Source organism: Sus scrofa, chromosome 7 (assembly GCF_000003025.6).
Source record: "Sus scrofa isolate TJ Tabasco breed Duroc chromosome 7, Sscrofa11.1, whole genome shotgun sequence".
In the NCBI taxonomy this organism is placed as follows: Eukaryota; Metazoa; Chordata; class Mammalia; order Artiodactyla; family Suidae; genus Sus; species Sus scrofa.
The window spans coordinates 12,286,503-12,309,183 of NC_010449.5; the positions used below are offsets into that span (position 1 = coordinate 12,286,503).

General features: G+C 49.2%; 2 protein-coding genes across 16 annotated transcripts in view; one reads left to right on the top strand and one right to left on the bottom strand.

Moving 5' to 3' along the window:
• GMPR (guanosine monophosphate reductase) overlaps nt 1-12,300 on the top strand; it is a 44,410-nt gene extending 32,110 nt beyond the window's left edge. For 2 of the 3 annotated variants that reach the window (XM_001929120.7, XM_013977450.2), the window contains exons 7-9: nt 1,211-1,253; nt 4,100-4,259; nt 7,528-12,300. In XM_001929120.7, coding sequence (XP_001929155.3) covers nt 1,211-1,253; nt 4,100-4,259; nt 7,528-7,708 — 384 coding nt within the window. In that variant the 3' untranslated portion in view covers nt 7,709-12,300. Of the gene's footprint in view, nt 1-1,210; nt 1,254-4,099; nt 4,260-5,479; nt 5,576-7,527 lie in introns of all 3 variants that reach the window. The other variant, XM_021099781.1, reaches the window with a different exon arrangement.
• ATXN1 (ataxin 1) overlaps nt 13,436-22,681 on the bottom strand; it is a 430,913-nt gene continuing 421,667 nt past the window's right edge. For all 13 annotated transcript variants that reach the window (XM_021099774.1, XM_013977443.2, XM_013977445.2 and 10 more), the window contains one exon: nt 13,436-18,722. In XM_021099774.1, the coding sequence (XP_020955433.1) occupies nt 18,192-18,722 (531 nt within the window). In that variant the 3' untranslated portion in view covers nt 13,436-18,191. The remainder of the gene's footprint in view (nt 18,723-22,681) is intronic.

Below are 22,681 nucleotides of genomic sequence, written 5' to 3' on the forward strand. Positions count from 1 at the left end.
CTGCCTGTGAAATGACCATTCCTCCTGACCCCACGCCCCCCCCCCCGAGGTCAAAGAAGTCACCATGAATAAGGCACCTGATGGAGGAGACGATTGCAGTCAATACATACTCATACAAGCAAAAGCTTGAGCCGTCACACCTTGCTTTTGGTCAGAACTGCAAAGCAGCAGTGAAGCAGTATTTGAGGTCTAGGTTCTGGAGGGACCGGCCCAAAGCAAATCAGAAAAGGACTGAATCACAGAGACCCCCATGCTCAGCTGGAGATGCTGTTTGTAAAGGGGTTTGTCTCAGGTCCACCGAGACACCCTCCAGCTCTCGGGGAGCATGTACCTTCCTGCTGTCATGACAATGGGTCTCCTGTGTCTTTTCCTGGGGATGGGCTCTTGCCTCTGAGACCTGCCCTGGGCTCTGTCCCGTGGTGCCAGCCCCATGTGCTGACCCGGCATCCCGATGCTTCAGTTTTTTGTCTCTCTGTGTTGGGTGGCCTGCCACCCCAGGCCACCCTCGCTGGCCTTTTCCCCCTGAGACCTCAGGCCCTGTTGCCAGTAGCAGCCTGGTCATTGTGTGCCTCTCGTGGTAGTGAGGAAACACACTGGGTTTGTATCCTGGTGGCCTCATACTGGGTCCCCGGGGTTGAAACATAACCCTTATGGCCCAACGGTGCCCGGCAGTCCAGGGTGACAGGCCATCCTGGCAGACACTGAACCAGAGCCCAGGGGCGCTCTGAGTGGGTCAAATGGGTGTCAGGAACACGTGTTGGACTCATGGAAACTGGTACCTTGTAGGAAGGTTAGTAGCCAACAGGTGGAGGGACTGGGAAATAGGAGGGAATTCAGTGCCCTTTCTGGCTCATGAAATACTTGGGCTCCTGTGCTAAATAAATCTCACTTGGCACGAGGCAGTGGGCAGAGGTGACTGTTGGATGGTATGACATGGTGTGCAGGGGCTGGTGGAGGGTTGGGTCCAGTCCCGGCCCTGCCCGCTCAGCTCTCCGGGCATCCTGGGGGAGAGCAGGCGGTGGTGAACCCCTGAAACAGGACTGAGGGGGCTGGGGAATGGATGGTGCCGGGCTGAGGGCAGAGCCTGGGCTCTGAGGGTGTGTGCTGGGGGGGTGGGCAGGGGGCCAGCAGATATCTCAGAGTCACCGTGGGGAGGGAGACAGCCTGGCCGAGCTTCTGCTGAGTCCTCTTTGCTCTTTTCTCTTTGAAGGACGGAGGCTGTACGTGTCCAGGAGATGTCGCCAAAGCCTTTGGTAAGGGACTGCAGGGGGGGAGGGAGCTCCCTGAGGCGGGTGCGTGGGGAAGTTCAGGGCCCATCCTGAGTTTCCTCTCCTTGGATTTCAGCCCCAGCTGGCCCCAATCCTGGTATCATTTGAGTTCTGGCTGGTGGCAGAGCAGGCTGGGGGGGCGAGGGATCGATGGAGGGGGTAGCATCCTGCAGGCAGGTGTGGGTGAAGTCCTGGCCCAGGAGTCAAGGTTGAGAAGGCTCAGGCTTCATGTGGAAGAGGCGTGTTTCAGATCTGATGCCCGGAAACTTCAGGAGGGACAGGCCAGTTTCTCACCAGGTGCTGAGGAGCACATTTCCCACTAGGGGGCAGCAGCGTCTGGCTGCAATCCCTGGGGCTGGCCCATTTGGCTCCAGCCAGGTGTTTTCTTGGGGAAGCCCTGGGAGGTCCAGCATCTCAGCCCCGGGTGCCCTCTGCTTGCCAGTGAGCCTTCGCCAAGCGCAGGCAGCTGGGTCAGCACTCAGAGCAGCTGCACAGCCTGGGAACTCCGATGAAACACCTCTGGCCCACCCTCCCGACCCCCCCGGGCCAGCTTTGTGGTTGGTTTATTTTTTTGGTGGAGGGAAACTTTTTGCCTTAGCAGTCCCTGGACACCAGGGGCTCTTCCCTCACCTGTGTTCAGTGACTGCTGTATCGCTGTTGGAGTTCCTCTTAGGCCTGGACATCAGGTTTTTTTTTTTTTTTAATTTTTAAATTTATTTTTATTTTTTGCCTTTTCTAGGGCTGCTTTCCGCGGCATATGGAGGTTCCCAGGCTAGGGGTCTAATCGGAGCTGTAGCCGCCGGCCTACGCCCGACCCACAGCAACGCGAGATCCGAGCCGCATCTGCAACCTACACCACAGCTCATGGCAACACCGGATCCTTAACCCGCTGAGCAAGGCCAGGGATCAAACCCGCAACCTCATGGTTCTAGTCGGATTCGTTAACCACTGCGCCACAACGGGAACTCCTCAGTTCATTTTTTAAATTGCTATTTCTAGAACACTGATAATGACAAAAGGAAACATGGGGCAGTGTTCTTAGCAGCTGGGATTTGTAGCAACCCCAGAGAATGGCCTGGAGACTGAGGCCCTAAGAGGCAAGTGACAAGGCTAGGGGTCCCCCAGTCAGGGGCACAGCAGGGACTATGCCAGACTCTTGCTGCAGCACTATGTTCCCTGCTCCTTATTCTGAGGATCATCAGGCAAGGACATTTCTGCTGTTGCTGTTTAAGCTGCGTGTACCTAATACTGATGGGATTCGCTCCGGGCTCCCTTCTTAGAGCACACCTGGTACTCTGCCCAGGGCGGCCTCTGGACTGGTGCTCTGGCGGCTTTACCGCCTCTGCTCCCTTCCAGGAAGTGCAGCCACTGCTCTGGAGGGAGAGGGCCTGGGTCAGGGCACATGCTGGTTAGGAGAGGACATGAGAGTATTCAGAAAGGAAAATAATTAGAAGCCACTTCAAAGTATTGTTTGAACGGATCTGAGCTCCGTGTTCCTGCTGTTAACATCGGCTCCCGGGGGTGTGGTCATCAGGAGGCCTGGCAGGACACTCGTTGTCCCCTACCCCATTATAATCATGGCGGGGAGCCCAAGGAGCCTGCCGGTGGATGCGGGACCCTGCAGGGAAGAGTCTGCAGAGCTGGCTGCCAGGTAGAGGGTTCCTCTTCTGCCTCGCCTGCCTGCTTGCCAGGCCCAGGGGCCAGCCCCGCAGAGCCTGCCTTTCTGTAATGCCTAGTGCACACCCCAGAGTCCGCTTGTAAATAGTGAAGTGAACAGGTGGACGCGGTCAAGGCCGTGTTTCAGGGGCTCCTGTGTTAGCTCTTCCTTGTCCTTGTCCTGATAACTTAATATGTCTGTATCCTGACATCCTATTTTGAGTGTAACCCCTCAACAGGGCTTAGGAGATGATGCAGCAGTTTTGTTGTTAACCTCCTAGTCCATGGGGGGCCTCGGCCTGTTATCCATGAACAGGATGGGGAGCAGTGGCTATTTCTATTGCTTCCACATACACCTTTGCTTTCCTGACAGCTAGTTCACCACGTCTGCCATGTGCTGTGATATATGCGGAGGACATAGCAGTGAGCCAGCCTGGCTCTCCAACTGTTCCTGGTCCTGATCCAACATAACCTACAAAGGCAGCATCCATACCCCAGGCCCCTCTGGACCTGTCCTGGAAGTTTCATGCCATGCAGGGATAATAGGCGTATTATTTATTCTGGAAGTCAAGTGTTTATCACCACAGAGGTGCGGGTAGTTTCACAGGATATGTGCATACACACACTTGTATGTGTGCATACACGATGTGCATATATACACAAGCGTGCATAAAGACACGCACACATGCACATAAACATACAGGTTTCTCTTCGTGCCCAGTCTCTAGCAGGTTCTATCTGTCCTGAGGTCCTTTCATGATCTGTACAGAGTGAGAGCGCTGAGCTTCAGGTAGACCAGATGCCCGATGACATGGCAGCGGCGTCAAGTGTGAGATCGGGCAAGTGCTGAGGTGCTACCCAGTGCTTAATGTTGTTCTGATCTTAGAAGAGGTAGACTTCTGGAAGGTAGTCAGGAATCATCAGTAACCACCAAGGATTTTTTTTTTTTTTTTCCCAGTGTGTTAACCACTCACCATCAGCAGGCTGATTTCATGGCTTGGAGCATCCAGGGCCCGTCCGCTCTTCATTTTTTCCCAAAGTGGGGAGGTTGGGCTTTCTCTGACTGTTGCCAGGAGGAGGGAGGGTGACTCAGCTGTACTCACATCTTTCCACAGCCAGTGTCCTCTGAGCTCTTTTCTCTGCTGCTTCCTTTTGTCCCCACTGTCGGGGCACAGGAGCCGGAGCCGATTTTGTCATGCTGGGAGGGATGTTTTCAGGCCACACGGAGTGCGCCGGAGAGGTGATCGAGAGGAACGGGCAGAAGCTCAAGCTCTTCTACGGGATGAGCTCAGAGACCGCGATGAAGAAACACTCAGGAGGGGTCGCCGAGTACAGGTAGGGGCACGGGGGCGGGGGGTGAGGAGTTGGGGGAGGGGCAGCTGTCACTGATGAGGTCCATTCCCCTGGCTTCTTACAGAAATGGGAAGGAACTAGGTCTCAGTGCATGTGAGTCTGTTTGGAAGGAGCTAGAAACCATCTTGCCTCTCTCAAGATAGCCATAATTTTTCTCCAACTAGCCTTTGCAGTGTTTGTGTTTGTGGTCCTGGAACGGTCTGGGGGTGAGTTGGAACGGGGGGTGTGTGAGAGGGGCTGCCTCCTGTTCCACCAGCCCTGGAAGGGACCCTCCAGCCTTCCCCGGGGAGGGCAGGAGCATCGCTGAACGAGCCAGGGGTGGAGCTGAGCTGATTCAGGCTGGAAGAGCTGGGTTGAAGGTGTGGTCAGGACGTGCACGTGAGGCCAGGCCTTTCTGGAAGAGTGCTGTCGGGTGTCACCTGCGGTAGCTCCCCCAGGGCTCTCAGCTGCCTCTGGGCTCTGACAGTTGACACAGGCAGCATTTAATTATGTCACTGCTGAAGGGATACTCGTGGCCGCTCATCAGTTTCACTTCCACTGGAAATGTCGGCACGTGTTTTAAGACAGTCGTGACAGATTTTCATCCCCGGCCTCTCCCTGCTCCGCAGAGTTGGCCATCAGCGCTGGTGCTGATGACAAGCAGCGCCAGGAGGCCGGTCCTGCATCCTCAGGATGTCCACGGCGAGGGGGCTGATGGCCTTTCTGGGACAGAAAGGCACTGGGACGGAAACTCAGGCCCCACTCTTTCCTACTGCTTACTCCACACCCAAAAGCCTATCAGGAGGACGTAGGATTCAGGTGCATTGTGTAAGGTTGGGACCAGGCTGGAGGTGAAAATCTCAACTTCCCTGACATTTTCCGGCAGGAGTGGGGTCCCCCCGCCGGCCACCCTTCTCTTCCTTGGTGCTGGTAGGCTGACTCCAGTCTTTTTTTCCCTCTTTGGTGGGGGGGGAACTTAATAAAGACAGAGTGTGGGGAAGACAAGATGGGAGAGGACAGGACTTGTTAATACCTTCGTCCTGGAACCTTCCGACGGAACAAGAGGGACAGACACCCTCTGACGCGGCTTCAGCTGGCCCTCTGCCTCCCGCGTGGTGACTGATGGGGGCGGTTGTACAGTGTGTCGAGGGGAGAGGGAGGGGTTCACTGCCTCAGTTTTCGACCTGGTCATCTGGCCAAGAAGCTTAATGTTTGACCAGCAGCACTTGTCACCACTCAAGAGCTCGGGCCCGTCTCCTGTGTGCTGGGCTGGGAGTGGAGCTGCTGCAATTCCACGACAGCCCGATGCTCTGCCTGTGGTACGTTTTCTGCCCTCGAGCTGGGGCATCTGTTTGGGGTTCTAAGAAAAGTAGGTAGAGAAGGCCGGCCAGGTTATGGCACAAACAGAAGCCAAAGAGCCAAGAGAAAAGTCATCTGTGATTTCCAGCAGCGTTTAGACAAAACAGAAAATAGAAGATTTTCGGAGTTCCTCTTGTGGCTCAGTGGGTCAGGAATCCATGAGGATGTGGGTGCCATCCCTGGCCTTGGCTCAGGGGGTTAGGGATCTGGCATTGCCACAAGCTATGGTGTAGGTGGAGGGTGTTGCTTCGCTGTGGTGTAGGCTGGTGGCTATGGCTGCAATTCAACCCCTAGCCTGGGAACCTCTATATGCTGTGGGTGGGGTCCTAAAAAGACCGGGGCGGGGGGGAAGACTTGAGAGTGTGAAGAGTCAGTTTCGGAAGCAGATGCAAATCTTAGACAAGGAAGGAAAGTGCCGAAGAAGTCAGAACCTTAGTCCAGAGGCCGCCTGAGCCTTGTCGGCTGCGTTTCTTTGTCTTCCCGTCTCTGCCTCACCACCGTGCTCACCTCCTGAGACTGGTTCTCTTGCTTTGACAGTCTCTTTAATTACGGCAGTTATTTATGCTTTGCTAGTTCCTTCCCAGTCATTACCCACTTAGTTCTCATGCTATCCTTGAGCGATAGATCAAAGACCTTCGTTTTACAGATGAGAGGACTTGAGCGTCAACGATAAATGACTTGCAAAAGGTGTCATCAGCACTTAGCAGAGCAGCGGGGCTGAGGAGCTGGCTAATGTCCAGGGAGCCCCGGCCAGGCCATGGAAATCTCTTTTTTAAAAAAGATGAAACGACCATCCTTTCAGGCACATGTGCCTGTGTTGGTTTCTGGCCACATGTACAGTTCTGTGAGTCATCCTGGCTGTGGCCAGTGACTGGCTTTGGGAGCTGGGTCCCATAGACCAGCCCCCAGGCCAGCCCAGGGTCTGGCTCATGGTTTAGGTAGCCAGATTTCACCAGAGGGTAGTCTTGCATGTGTGGACTTCAATGGACAAGAGTTAATACCCTTTTGAAATGCTAGGTAATGAGCTGTTGCTAAACAGATGCTGTTTTTTCGCTGAAGAGACCGGCTAAAGAAGGTTCCAGAATTGGGTTGGTAGAATTTCCAGATCACGTGGCCCTTCAATGAGGGCTGGAGATGGGCACAGATTGAAGATTCCCTTTGAGTAATTGTCCCTCCGAAAGCAAGTCTGGGCCGTATCTCCATCTAGCCGTAAGGGGACCAGGCAGCCTTGCTTGGTGGCCTTGTGAGGAGTGAGTCAAAACTCAGCCAGGACCTTTGGATGTAGCTGACTTGTTCATGCCCTGTGCCAGACCTTCTGAAGTTCTCTGTGTCCCCTTGCAAACGTGAAAGGTAGGAACCAAAGCCCTGAAGCCTCCAGCTGTGAAGGTCCTTAGTTCTGCTCTGGTTCCACCTCGTGGGGGCCTCATGCCTGCCAGGGGTGGTGGCTCGTGTAGACGCAGGGACTGAGCAAGGGCCTGGAAAGACAGCCGTGCGCGTGGAGCCACTCCTCTTATGGGTGGAGGACTCTGTGTCCCCCAGCAGCCCTGATGTGGTCCCCTTTCTCTGTCCCCTCCTCCTCCTTTGAATGTCCCCTTGGAGCCACTGATGGGAGAGCAGGCAGCGGGGGCCATCTGGGCTTGTCCTGTTGGTGACTGGGGAGGACAGGCAGGAGCGGTGGCGGGGGGTGGGGTCGGGTCATTTGTGAGGGCGTCCCCCCATCCTGTAGGGATCTGGGGCTCTGGGTCAGACCTGGGGGTGGGGCCCGCAGGGGGGCAGGGGGCGGCGGGCGTTCAGCTGCCCGGGGCCTTGGCGCTGCTTCAAGGGCTCAGGCTGAGACCCCTTCTGGCTGGGGTCTTGCGGGAGAAGCACCAGATGGAAAGAAAAAAAAACAAACCCCTCCCTTCTCTTCCAGAGCCTCCGAGGGCAAGACCGTGGAAGTACCTTACAAAGGGGACGTGGAGAACACGATTCTGGATATTCTCGGGGGACTGAGGTCTACCTGCACCTACGTAGGGGCCGCCAAACTCAAAGAGCTCAGCCGGAGGGCGACCTTCATCCGGGTGACCCAGCAGCACAACACCGTGTTCAGCTAACCTCGGGCACAAGGCGGCCTCGGGCAGGTGGGAGCGTCCCCGTCCACGCCTGCTTTCCCACCTCCGTCCTCCGGTGCCGGCAGAGGTTCCCGCTCATCCTCATGGCTGAAGGCCACCCCCTTCGCTCCTGTCACCTGGAGCCTGCGGGGCTCCCCTGGGTCCAGGGGCCCAGAAGCAGGGCCCTCACTGGATCTGCGGTCAGAGCTCAGCTGCCCGGGATCCCAAACCTCATTGTTAAAACTAACACTTGGCGCCGTTTTCTTTTTTCTTTCTTTTTCTTTTTCTTTCTTTTTTTTTTTTTTTTAAAGAAAACAGTTTCACTTGAATATAATGCTATTAAGACTTGCTTGCGTGCGGAGTTTGCATTTGTAGGAAGCAGGTTTTCAGGGGCGCTGGGGGTTTTCTGCCGTCTTCTCATCCTTGGCTCTTAGCGGTCAAGGTTCCCGGGGCGGGGTGCCGGATGGGACAGGCCAGGCCACAGCCGCAGGAACTGGCCTTCTCTCCCTCTAGATGGTGGTTGCTTGAAACAAACGAGAGCAATGACCGGGCCGTGACCTTGAAGTGTCGCTTTTCCCTGAGGTAATGGCACACGCCTTTCCCCCTCCTTCCTGACACATGCCTTTTGGGAACAGGTCCCCTGTCACGGCTTCAGGGAAGTGGTCTCTGTCTTGATTTTTCATTTAGTTTTGTTTTTTTTCCATTTCCTCCCTCTCCCTCCGCAGGCCCAGCCTGTCAGGCTGGCCTCTCTCTTAAAGAGACACTCCGTTATTTTGAAGTTTGGTGGGATCTTTTCATGGAAAGCGTTATCCACCCAGACGGTGGCAGGTAGAGTGGCACTGAAAAAGCAGCCCAGATCCTGACCATTGGCTTCCTGAAAGGCATTGGTTTAGCATCTGCGATAGAACTGTTCCCTTGAAGGGCTGTGACTACACCCCACGAATGGCCACTGGGCACCACTGTATCACCGTCCATGCATTGACTGGTGACAGTGGTACTTTCTTGGAGAAAGGACCGGTGGCCTTGGCGGGAATCCCATGGCCGTCCATTGTGACACTTGTTTTAAACAGTGAACACAGAAGAAATGGGTGACGACTGGCCACGTCTTTGGAAGCATTCCTTGAGGATGAGGATGGGTGGGCAGCCCGGTGTGTTTTATTTCCTTTTAAACGAGGCTAAAGCAGCAGACACAAGAGGCCATTTTCTTTGAAAAGACCCTTGATGGTGCTGCAGCAACAGCAAGGGGCCGCACGGTCCTCCTGAGCAAGGGCGGATTACCTGCCTGATGTGTCCGTGGTGATGGACGCCCGACGCAGAATCCAACCCAATCCTCAGTCCAGGAACTCCCAGGTCCACGTTTGGTCTTATAAGATGACCTTTAAGAGATCCAGCAACTTGAACTCCCTGGTAATGCTTTTCCCCCTCAATCCATTTAGGGTACTTCTTGTACGTGGAGAAACACGAACAGCTACAGGGCTGAGATGAGGGTCTGAAGGATGTTGAACATCGAGTGAGATGTGGGGGTGCTGCTGGAGCCCCTGCACCCTTCCTGCTTGCTCATCGAGGTACGAGCGCCCCGCTCACCCTGCGGAAGGCGTGTTTCACACGTGAGCCCTTGAGTTTAAGAGATTCTTTGTTGCAAAGCAGGGGAGAAAAGGGAGGGAGATGCCTTACATCCCTTAAAAGGCATCAGTAGTAAGGACACTTTCCCAACAGCGTCCCTCTCTGTACTCCTGTCTCAGCTTGGGGTCAGCAGTGTCCCTTTTGTGCCCAGGCTGTAGCGCACCATGGCTTCTCTTGGGACAGTCTTCTCTGCAGTGATGAGCACCCACTTTTATCCATCTTGTGCAGAGATGTGGCAGACCCTCTGCTCTTTGCTTTCAAAAAGGCAGCGAGGCAGGTCCCTCGCTCACCTGGATTTTAGGGAAGTAAAACATAAGTCATGGCAGAAACACGTCAGGGTCATTTTGAAGCAGGAGTTTGACTTCTGAAGCACCTTCCTTGGCGAGTTCATCCCTGCCTCCAATAGCAGTGGGCATGGGGGCACCCGTACTGGAGCCACTTCCTGTGCCAGGGTGGGCGGGGGGCAGAGCCCTTGACTAGATGCCACTCACCTTGGGCTGCTCCACCTGTGGGCTCCCGCTGTGCTTTACTGGTGTCAAGGTCAAGGTCTGGCTCATCACGGCATGCGAAGCAGAGGTTTTTCTGCAATCAGTTTGATGGGTTCAGGTAAGTATCACAGCTATGGGACCCCACATGTGCCAGGGCTGTTAGCATCTAATATTAAAACAACAGGGAAGGCACTGATTCCGACTGCTTTGCCAGACTTGCCCCTGTCCACCCAGCCTGCTCTGGAGGGTGAGGACTCGGTCAGCCTTTTTATCTGGGGCACCAGGCTCAGCTAATCGCTGCTCATTTACATGCCGGTGTTCTTTCACGCACTAGCATTCACAATGCATCAGGACCTCAGCTTTCTTTAAGTCCTAAAAGGAGAAGTCCCCAGACACCTAGCCAAGAAGAGAGTAACAGGAAAGGAGTTACACACCTGTCTCTGAGCTAAGTGACAGCTCCTCGTTGAATGCCCAGGTCTCTTCTGGCTCTGCAGAACCTTACGAATGGAAAGAGCCGACACCCACACATGCAGAGGGGAGCAGAGGGCTTCACCTGCTTGGGGCTAATTACTTTCTGGGGCACCTGCAAAGCCACATCCGAGACTGGGCACAGCACACACCTCTGAGTTTTTAACAGGCATGAACTACAGCAAACACGAACGAACTCTCCATCCTCCGACCCCTAACCAGGCTACAGCAAAATTATGCAGCAGTGTATCATTGATGCCACATGAGCCCAGGAAGCTGCCAAATTCTGTTGAGAAGGAAAATGATCATATAAAAACAGCAAGGTTCATCTAGGAGAATTACACGTGAACAGAACAAGCCAGGACACCAGATACTGAGATATGCCATGTATCAATCTCATCTCAGGCATAACCAAACCTCCCCACTCCTGAAAATGAGTGGGAAAGGCGTTGCCTTAATGTCACCGGCCACCACCCTAAACCGGTGATCAGAGCAGATGAGGAGGCGGCAGCATTGCCTCGTCTCTCAACCAGGACCGGACACAAGGCAAGGGACACGTTTGCAATTGGCACTGTTATTTTATTAGTACGAGTATACTGAAACAATAAACTTGTACTGGTATACAGACAATTTATTTAAAACAATTTTGTTCAAATTTTGAATCAAACATTGTTTTATTATAATAATGAAATAATTTCTACCTAGAAAACCTGCAAGCACCATCAAAGAAAGGGACCATAAAATTCAATAAACAGACTCGAGTGTATCCTACAAATAGACACACCACGATTAGAAAATAGAATATGAATTCTTCCATTTTTTTAATATTTGTTTTAAAAAAGCTAGTGCAAGTACAATATTTTACACTGGAATTACAGAGAGTATGCACGCATATGGAAAAAAGGTTCTCCTGTCACAATAAAAGCTCTTAACTATGTACGCACTTAAAATTTTCTTTTCATAAGGTGCAAAACATCATTCCTTCCCTAGTTCTCCTCTGTACTGGCCATGTCAGTCTGATCGTGCCCACAAAGCTCTGTGTGTCTCGTTTCCCTTGGCCGGTGGGAGGCATACACTTGGAAGTGTGGAGCGGCGGGGACCTCATGCTAAAAAAACACAACGATGAGCATCTCAGAGATGGCTCTGGGACCAGGACCCCAGTGGCTAGAAATGAGGACTCCTCTCTTCACCGAAGGCCACCACGCATACTGGCAGGGCGCTACGGCACCCTTCGAGCTGACACTAGTCTGGGTTCACAGGGAGCAAGGAAGGCTGAGGAGGAAGAAACCGCCCCCCCACCCATCCCAAGGCCACAAGGGCAGTATTCACAGAACCGAATGCACAGGTGATCACGTGTCATGTTCACCCACTAAGGAAGTCGCCCCGCTCCTGGACCACATCGTTTCATGAGTCGGTGGTTCGTGGAAGAACCAGCGGGACCTTCCCCGCCCAGCTCGGTAACCGCTCAGACTGGTCATTCCAGAGGACAGTATGGGATCTCGGCAAGGATTTTACTGTAAACAGCGCTTCCAAAGGGGGCCTTGAGACTGGCCACGGAAAAGGAGACCGGCTCATCGGCCATCCAGACAGCAAACGAACAAACTAAAGGGAAAGAAAACTTGGGTGACGTCTCCAATTATCTGCAGTGGAAGACTGGAGTCCTTTCAGAGAAGAAAAGTGGCGGAAATTCGGTATAGATACTACCTATTGGCCAAATGCACTTAATCTTAATACAGCTGAACCATGTGTATGCAAGTCATGAGGATGTGAAAAACCAAAGCCCCTGTTCCCTCCCGCCCTTGCACAGGTGAACGTCAGCTACCAGGAACATGGCATGTCATGGTCAAGGAGGGGCTGAGATTCTGAATTTTAAGAACTGGAGGGGGATCTGCCTCAGTAGCCCCTCAGCTGTCCAGTTTCTGCTGGTTGGCTTAACTTCTGGACAGACTATGACTCTTCTGAGAAGTTACTCCACATTTATTTTGGCCTCTTAATAGTAAGGAAAAAAAAAAAAAAGCAACATCAAACCAAAATCAAACGAGGCATTTCCATTGAAATTCATGCTCTACCCCCCATTGAAATGAGGTATGGGGGGAAAGAAGGCTGAAACGTGTGTGTGTGTGTGTGTGTGTGTGTGTGTGTGTGTGTGTGTATGTGTCCTCATCATGAGTCCCGTTTTCTTGGTAGCTAGGATCCCTTGTTTCAAACACTTCTTGTTCAGAATTATATTCTTTGGGTTTCTTGGAACAGGAAGTGCGAAAAATGTCAAACATCATCTCTGAAGAAAAAGGAGTTGCCATGGCTTAAGAGTTTAAACTAAGAAGGGAGCTCAGAGAAGTAACTTTTCAGCATAGGAATGAACAGTATTCTCAAATTGCAGAATACAGAGGTGCTCTTCCTCAGAAGAGGCTTCTATGTAACAAAAACAGGAAGCATAAGTATAGTTGAAGAGCCTCTTACGTACTAATTCTTCCAGGCCATAACCATACAAATCTGATCATTTAGACATGACACATTTCTATATACAAAAAACATGTAACTTTCAACCTTTATGCTTTTTTTTTTTTAATACAAACAAGGTATGAAACTCACTGTTTCAACAGATCCATATCTTTCAAACACTGAATGAATCGTTTCGACATTCATTTTTCTTTTGTGCAATTTTTTAAAACATTACCTGTACTCCTCAAAGTGAGTGCTTCAAAGTTTTTTTTTTTTTTCTTCAGCTTCTCAAATTAGGTGTACATTAAAAAAAGAAAAGAATTTCCCACAAGGTATAGTGCTACAAGAAAAGATCCTATCAGTAAGGTTATATATTTGAAGCGAGGTCATCTACGTCAAAGAAATCTCAGCTCCAGAGTAGAGGTGTGCAAAGAGTTTGGAGTTTCCCTATCAACAGAAACACAACACTGTCCGTGGAAAAAAGAGAGGAAACCAACCCAACACAATGGCATATGCATGTGCTTTATAAAAAAAAAAGTATATTCTCCATATAGTTATTACTGGATGTATTCATAAATTCTCCGTTTCAGAAATTCTGAGTTGCAAACAAAGCCCTCCACGTTGCTTTAAAAACCAACACACACAATCCCCTTTGCTTTCATATCATCACCAAAGAAGCTGGATTGGGCCATGGAGACGACTGGCCCTTTTTTTTTTCACCTGGGATTGTCACGGGTGACTAGGAGATAGGAAGTGCAAAGGGCTGGAGGAGAAAACAGACCTGGGTTTGTTGAGCTGCTTGCAGTTCATGAAACAGTAGTCATGACAACGACACAGCTCCAAAAGCCTGGCCTTCAGTCCCCAGAGCTCTGCTTTTTCACCCAGATCTGAAATAGCATGGCATTAGTGTCTTCAAAAGCATCTGAGATTTTTTTTTTCCTCTATGAAAGAAATAGGTTTCCTTAGTAGTCACAGATGTTAAAGGGTATTGTCAATTGTTTTCTTAAAAAACAAAACAAAACAAAAAAATTCCAGAGCTACACCACAACAAAAATAAATTTTGGCAACGTATTTCAGTAAAGATCAAACTATGTGCAAAGAGTGGATTTTATGATTACTAGGAGCTACTGTTCATCTGGAACATGCAGCATTATATTGCAATCTATGCAGTATCTAAGGAGGAATCCACAAGATGCAGGAAATCCAAACATTCCTTGACGTTGTACAACCCTACTCCAGAACAGCCAAAGTGCTGCTTCTGGACACACCAGTGTACCACACACACGCCAGCCCCGTCCCTGAGTTAGAAGTGTGAAAGGTTCTGCAGAGTTCCTTAGAGGGGAGAAGGAGGGGTGCTGCCACTTCCCGGTGGGAGAGAAAACCCAGCACACTCACCTAACAGAAAACACAGAGGGTCACGGTCCAGAGTCAGAAACGGGATGGAGGACAGCAACGAAGGAAGAAAAGAACCAAATGAAACAAATCATCCCAAACCACACTGGGGGAGTCGGAGAAAACAAAAAGCTAACCGACATAGAAAATGATCCTGAACGGTCCAAAGGAAAACGCAATTTGGATTTCCATTTGAAAAGATTTGAGGTAAATGGCATCCATCTCCCTCTCTCGCCGCCCCCCCCCCCCGCCCCCAGCCCCCAAGGTGGCCCCGACAAACTGAAATAATTCTTAAAACATTCTAAGGAACAGTCATTTGATATATGTAGAAATCCCTAAAAAGAGAGGTTCTTGTTTGTTGGTTAATTATTATTATTATTTTTTTCTTTTCGCCCTGACTAATTTCTTGGTGATTGTGTTCCACTGTAAACGCAAAAGGCCTGCTGTTATTAGTCGAAAAAGGGAAACCAGGAAAGAGAGAGAGAACGAAAGACGGGTTCGGTGAATATTGCAGAGTGGACACAGTACGAGGCACACAGCTGATCCTCGCAGGCTGCACGGCACCGAAGAATTTCTACGCCTGCCCTGTCAGGTCTGCTACGCAGGGGTGGTGACAAAGGCTGCTCTGGGAGCCTCGGGGCTCACCAACGTCTGCAAACAAGAGGAGGGCCCCGTCCTCGGGATGGTCTTCCTATTTGAAGAGAAAGCTGCCACAGAGGAGCGGTGACCAGGGTGCGCAGGGGGCCCCCTCCACAGCTGCTGGCCGGGTGCCCGGAGCGTGCACAGCAGGCCACGCTTCCTGCCTGCGCGCGGAGGTGCGGCTCCAAGTCCAAGGACACAGGGAGGAGGAGGAGGGGGCTGCCCGCTCTCGGAAGAGACCGTGGACCGTGGGTGGATCCTGGCTCTATGGCTCCAGAGTGCGTCTTACAAAGGCCTCTGCCTCCTCCCTCCACGTCCACCATTCCTCGTGCTGGTGGGGGGAGTGCCGTTCTCCCCCTCCATCTCCTTTGCTTGCTCTTTCTGCAACACGGCCAGACACATGGGGCGCCGCAGAGCACCCCGCTCCGGGCCTCGGCATCCGCGGCAGGGGGAACGCGCAGCAGGAGGCAGTCCCCTTCTTGGCTCCTTCCTTCCAGCCCTTCTCTGGCCAGGACAGGAAAGATGGACCGAATAAGGAAAAACCCCAAAGGGTCTGAGCTTTCTCTAGAGCACACGGATTAGACGCTATTGGCACAGAAAGTATTGCACATGCTAAAGAAGCAGGAACGTGAAATGGGACAAAAGTTTAGAAAGAACCAATTATTTGATAATTCCTATACCTGAAATAGAAGCACAAACATGATGATGATGTTTCTATTGCTCCGAACCATGTACATGTTTCCCATTTTAGTGTTGGAGGTGTGGATCCAGTTAGTTCCATACTCGAAAGAAGCCAAAAGGTGATGATGGGTGTTTCTCCGAGGCCACGTGAGTTGCTGGAATTAGTGGTACAGCTGAGGACAAAGTCTATATGGCAGCCCCGTATTCCTCTTACCATCAGAACAAAAAGAGAAACAAAACCTAAGAATTGCAAGTGCCCTGAGCAGAATATATGGAATATTAAGCAAGTTCTCTAAACAGAAACATTAAAAAAAAAAAATACAGCACTAAGTAAGCAGTGTGACTGCAAGAATGGACTCACCCAGCTCTCTGCTAGCATGCTGAGAAGGTAATAAAAATCAAACAAAGTCCAGGACTGGTTCTAGCTACTCTAAATCTATGCAAATGTTTTTGGTACACCCCAGAAAATGGTTTACAAAAATCATTAGTTCTGCTGAGAGCTAGATGTGAAGGAATACTAGAGAGCCAAAAAAATGGGTTGACATTAGAATTTTTTTTTGTAATTTGGAAAATGGAAAAAAGTACGATTCTCGATGGTAAAAGAAAGATTAAGTATTTGTTCAGATTCATTGCAGTCATTCCAAGTAAGAATATTTGAAATTTTCTCCCTCCTTATAATAAAAAACTTTTTTTAAAAAGCACTTTAAGATACACACTCAAAACCCACAAACAATATTTCAGATCTCTGGGAACAAAAGGTTTCAACTGTGAAATATACTTTCTGGGTTTGTACCAAACATTATATCTTGATTTGATTTCTGATGGGAAAAAAAAGTCATTCTGAAAATAACATTCATAACAACGACCATAACGTAATTGGTTTTTTTTTAAAAAAAAAAAAAACAAAAAACAAAACTTGCTTACATATATAAATGTCTTTATGGAAAACTCTCTCAATGAATCTGAAGAAAATTCTCAGAGTTGTCCTGCTAAGACCTGGTTTTATGTGACAGATGCGGTAGAAAGACCAAAATGGATTTTTGAAAGGAACATAATGTTATAAAATGGCCTAGAGTTTAGGCAGGTTAGAAAGTAATTTTGCTACATTTATTTATGCTCGTTCAGTCCCCCAAACCTTTCCCACAATGTTATTGGATAAAAACTGCAGGAATATCACACAAATTATAAACTCAAGATGTGCAAATCGCAAGGTTCTTTAAAAGTTCATCTTAAAAAGAAAAACACTGGACAAAAGTGAGTATTCTTTTTTCCATCCCTTTCCTCTCAGTTCCTCTGCCAGCTCTGCATATGCTTTTAATTCTTTCTCAAACATCAAAGTGAAGAGTGCCTCCTAGCAGGCTGTACTTGTGGTCATTCATTGTCACATACTAGTTCATAATTCACATTCATCCCTTTAAACCACATTGAAACTTTCAAATCTTGCTCCGTGAGAAACTCTGCAGAGCTGAAATGTAGTTACAGTGTTGGAAAAAAAAAAAAAAAAAAAAAAAAAGAAAGTAACTGAAGTTTTTTTTTCTGTTTTTCTTCCCAAAGAGTTTAAAGTGAGATACAGTACTTGTTGAATGATAGACCAAGATGCTTGGTAATAAAGTGTGAACAGCATTTTAAGTGCTTAGAGATAGTAATATATATATGCTCATCTTCAAAATCTAATTCCTCATGTCACACTGGAATCTGAAAAAAGTGGCACCCGAGTTGTCCATAGTCATGAACTATAAACAGTACTAGAGTTAAAAGACAAAAGATTTGCAAACCGGACACGAAGAGCTTCCTGGGCTCTCTTGAACGGCAGTTTGCGTCTACCTCTTGGGAGGGAAGTCATTGCAATTTAACCTGATTGGTTTTCCTAACACTGCACAGAGACCAGAGCGGGTGTTCACTCTCCCCCACCCCCGCTGCCCACCCACCCCCCCAACCCCCCCAGTGGGGAGCGATGCCAGCGGAGGCTGCCCTGCCCGCCACGACGCCCCGGAAATATCACTGCACTCGTAAAGCAGAAACGAAATCCCACGGGTGGCAGTTGCTCTTTAAAAAAATATCAGTGCAGTCAGGCCCCATAGGGGGAAATATATATCTCTAGGATTAAAAGTTGCTTTTATTGTAAAATATGTTGGAGGAAAAAAAAAAACAAAAACAAAAAAACGTTCTTTTACACGGTTAGCTTTCCGTCTGCTGTCTGATGCCTCTCTGGGATGCCCCGAAGCTGGGGTCCTGATGTGGATTTTGCATGGGAGAACCTCCTGAGGACATTCCCCGGGACCTCCAGTCCCGTCTGAGAGCAAAGAGGGAGGCAGAGGGCGGCAGAGAGAAAAGAGCCCCGCGCTCGGCCCGGTGGCACCCCAGCACCCCCACAAGCACGCGCCCCCACCCCGCCGCAGCTCCCTTCCTGCAGACCGTCGTCCTGAAACTGGTGGAAGTCAGCGCCCCTCGGGTGCATCTGTGCCTCTAGAAAAGGCAGGTGCCGTGGGGCCACCTTCATTTCCACCAGGATGCGCGCCCGGGGCCTGGGCTGCACCTGCCCTGGCCCCCAGCTGCCCACCCGCCAAGAGACACGCGTGGGAAAAGCATATGCACCGTCTCCTGCCCAACACCAGCTGTAACTCTAATGACAAGGTTATAACAGAAACCTAAAGGAAGAGGATAACATGTAAATACTGTGTTATTAAGCCTACAGTACAGTAATCTGGATACAAATGATAAAGGAGGGCCGATTTCCTTTCCCCACGCGGCCTCTACTTGCCTACATTAGAGCGGCCTTCGATGCAAATCTTAACCTCCTGAGAAATGAGAGAAGGCTTAGGAAGAGTCAAAGGTGGCTCGTCTTCCGACTTCTCCAGTTTGCGGGACTCCGGCGCCGACCACCTCCTCTTCCTCGTGGCCGCGGGCTTGCTGGGTTCGATTTTGGTGAGCAAGGGGGCGGCAGGCAATCCTATCTTTTCTGGAAACTTCAGTTCGCCGTTCTCGGAGAGCATCTGGGCGCCTCCCTGATTGATCCCGTTCTCCTGCTCGGCATACCTGTGTCTACTGCCCGCGAGGCCGTCGGTCTTTGAGTGTTTCAGCAGGACGCTGGCAGGATCCACGGGCTGGCCCTTTTTAACAGAGCCGTTCTTCAGGTTTTTGAGGGTGAGTGAGATACAGACATCCCCAACGGAGAGTTTGGAACACGGCAAATCAAAGAGCTGGCTGGTTCTCTCTGGGCAACAGGATGACCAGCCCTGTCCAAACACAAAAAAAGGATACTCTACCAAAACTTCCACGCTGACCTGTGGAAACAGGGAGAGACAGGGAGCGGGGTGGGGAAAGGGGGGAAAAACATGAAGACATTTCATTCCTGTTTGATTTGATATACACCTGTTCACAAACATACACACGCATAGAAGGCGAGTGGAAAAAAAATAAGACAGTTGCACAAACCTCTTCCACCAACACGTGCCAACGGGGCACTTCATTTTCTGCCAGATCTGGACTTACCCAATACAGATGTTGGGGAGAAGCCAGTAACAGTTGTTCAGTATTCAAAATACTGTTTTACTGTGTATTAGCGCTATAGCTGGTCTCTGTCAAAACAAAGTTGACACCACCCCCCCAGGAAGACGGAAGAGCTACTTAGGGTTCAGTGCTGGGCTTAGCCCTGCACATGAGGTCCCTTTGAAGGTCTGGTCTCATGCTCTACGAGCCCACGGCAGAGATGCTATTCTCACGGATGACAGGGCTAAATAAGGATCAGAGTTAGACTGTGTTAAGCTCCGTGAGCTACATACTTAGGTGTTTAGCACTTGTGGCCCCGGCCCCTAAGAGTACCTAGCACATGGTACATGGTTGAAACATAATATTTATTGGGTAAATAAATATGTACTTTAGGAATTTAGGGGGAGAAGAATCCGTGACGGCCGGAGAAAGCAAGGAGGGCTCCTAGGACCCAAAGGATGGGCAGGATTTGGGGGGAAGACACGGCTGGGTAGATGGTGAAATGAATACAGACAGCTCCAGCGCTCAGCCCAGCTACACACTCAAGCCCCAGGTACTCAAATCCATCTCTTTTCTGTTTGAAAAACAACTATCGGAAGCCAGGGAAGCCGGGTATCCTTTTAATAGCTGCTATTTTCTCTGTGCTACCATGTGCCGCGCGCTGTGATAAGGAACGCGCTGCAAACAGCGGTCCTGGTCTCAAAGGAGTTCCTAATCAAATGGGCAAAAAAGGCACAGGAACAATCACCTCCGGAGGATGTGGCAAGTGTGGTCACGGGGCGGGGTGGTCACGCATGGCGCTGGATTAAGTTGTTGGAGGGCAGAGGAAAGGCATGGAAGAGGCGGGTAAGGAAGGCATCCTTGATGAGGGCACACTGTGCTGAGTTTTAAAAAATAGTGGGACTGGAAGAGAGGAATGGGTACAAGGAAAAGGTGTCCCTGGAAGCAGGGCTGTGTGAACAAAGGCAGGGAGGTGTGGGTGCGCGGGGATTTGCGAACGGTGTGATGGAAGTCTTACCACTGTCATTCCATCAGGGTGAAATGCATTTCAAGTTTGAACAGTTTCATTTTCATGGAAATTTATTATGTTCCACTTTATGCTATGTATTAAAAAAGAGAGCAAACCATAAAGTAATTTTAAACAGTCACGTTTTCAATGGTTTTTTTTTTTTAGGTGCAGCAGGCTAGGTAATTTGTACCAACCTTCCTGCTGAGGACAACTAAACACTCTGAACAAAAAACCAAGCAAACTCTGGACCAAATGTAAAAGAACTATTTTTTTTTTTTTTTCCTGATGGCAGTAGCCAGAAAATAAGACAGTAAAAAAAATCACTGGCTTTTGATCAGGAAATGATGGCCAGAGATTTGAATGGTGGTGGTGCTATTTCCCCCCAAGGGTATTAGTAGATTCCAAAGTGGGGAAGTTAAGAAACTGAGTGGGCTTTAAGTAATCTCAAGAGCATGGGGGTTACGTTTCAGGGGGCAGGGAATGGAGTTCAGCAAGACATGAGGGTGTTCTCCAGTGAACTGGGCACTTCGGGGCTGGGACCCCCCAAAAGCACTGAAATCTACAAGTAAGGTGAAACAGAAGCAGACAGGCCCTCTCAATGTCTGAAGCTCAGATTTTAATCCTCTTTGTCCCTAAAATTGGATTAAAGTCTTGAATTGTTTCCACAGTTCAAGAAATTTTCCAAATAAAAGATGTTCCATTTTTAATTGGGAGAAGGTTCCCGAGCAGCTGAGCTGAATAAAAAACCAGTAGAAAGAACAGGTAATATAAACAGACCCCCAGTGGCTTCTGATACGGAGTCATCAGATACAGACTTTAAAATGACTATGTTTATAATATTTCAGATTAAAGACAAATGAGGATTTTGATAGAGAACTAGAATCTATTTTTAAAAGATCCATGGAAATTCCAGATGAAAAAAAAATACTAAAATCAAGAATGCAATGGCTTTTCCCACAGAATAAGCACAGTTAAAGAGAGCATTAGTGGGAGTTCCTATTGTAGCACAGCAGAAACGAACACGATTAGGAACCAAGAGGTTGCAGGTTTGATCTCTGGCCTTGCTCAGTGGGTTAAAGATCCGGTGTTGCCATGAGCTGTGATATAAGTCGCAGATGCGGCTCGGATCCTGCGTCGCTGTGGCATAGGCCAGCAGCTACACCTCTGATTGGACCCCTAGCATGGGAACCTCCACATGCTGCGGGTGTGGCTCTAAAAAAATGAGAGAGAGATTGAATTTTTTTTTTCTTTTTGTCTTTTGTATATCTATCTATCTATAGAGAGAGTCTTTTTAGGGCTGCACATGTGGCATATGCAGGTTCCCAGGCTTGGAGTCCATTCGGAGTTGCAGCTGCCGGCCTACACCACAGCCACAGCCACGTGGGATCCAAGCGGCATCTGTGACCTACACCACAGCTCATGGCAACACCAGATCCTGAACCCACTGAGCGAGACCAGGGATCAAAACTGAGTCCTCACTGATACTCGTCAGGTTTGCTACTGCTGAGCCACGATGGGAACTACTAGAATATCTTTAAAGTACTGAAGAATAAGAAAGAATTGCCGACCAAAAATTCTACATTGAACAAAAAGATCTTTCAAGAATGAAGACAGAGACATTTTTCAGACAAGCAGTAGTTAAGACAATTCACCATGAACAGATGTGCCCTAAAGAAAATACTAAAGAGTCTTCAGGTAGAGGAAAAACGACTACAGATGGAAGTTTGCAGATGCAGGGAGGAGCAAAGAACAATGAAAATGGTAGGTAAGTGAGTAAATTAAAATAATATCGTGGTCCCTCAGGATCCACAGGAAACTGGCTCTAGGACTCTTCATGGATGCCAACATCTGAGGATGCTCAAGTCCCTGTATAAAACGGCCTAGTATCTGCTGATAACTTGCACACATCCTCCTGTATCCATCAGATCATCTCTACTCTACTTATACTACAATGCAAACGGTTGCCTGGTGTGGGGGAAATTCAAGTTGTGCTTTTTGAAACTTTCCCGAATTTTTCTCCCATAAATATTTTCAGTCTGTGCTTGGTCGAGTCCACAGATGCAGAAGCCATGGACATGGAAGGGCAACTGTTATTGATTAAACACAATATAATACCTACACTGTTCTGTTGAATTTATACACAGGTACAGAAATACCTAAGTAATTAAAACATCCCACTTTAAAAGTAGTAAATTTCCGTGTAATTTCCATGGATTATGGCTTTCCTATTTATCTTACTTTGCCTTTTTTGAGAACAATGATCGAGCTAGTTCTAGACACGCTTCCTGAATGATACACTTTATTTGCTCTAACGGAGGCATAAATGTTTTTAGAACAACTAAATGAATTTATACGGAAGCCTATTACTGTAGTGTGTGTGTGTTTGTGTGTGTGTGGACACGAGCTCATATAAATGTATTATCTGGGGAAATTTTCATTTTTCTGGGCTATTTTAATGATGCAAAGAGAACTAAAAATTTTTGAGTGTCTACTCTCTGTCAAACCTTCAGGAACACACTTACAAAGAGTATTTTGTTTAATGCTCATAATGTACTAGTGAAAAGTCCTGTTGTTCCCATTTTACAAATAAGGAACTATAGTTTCAGAGAGGTTAAATCACTTGACTAATGTCATGGCTATAAACTGATGCAGCTGGGATTTAACCCCAGTCTTTTTGGTCCCCAAACCCATTTTCTTTTTCCTATGTTGCAGTTCTCTGCGCCTGGGAACAAAGGCATTATGATA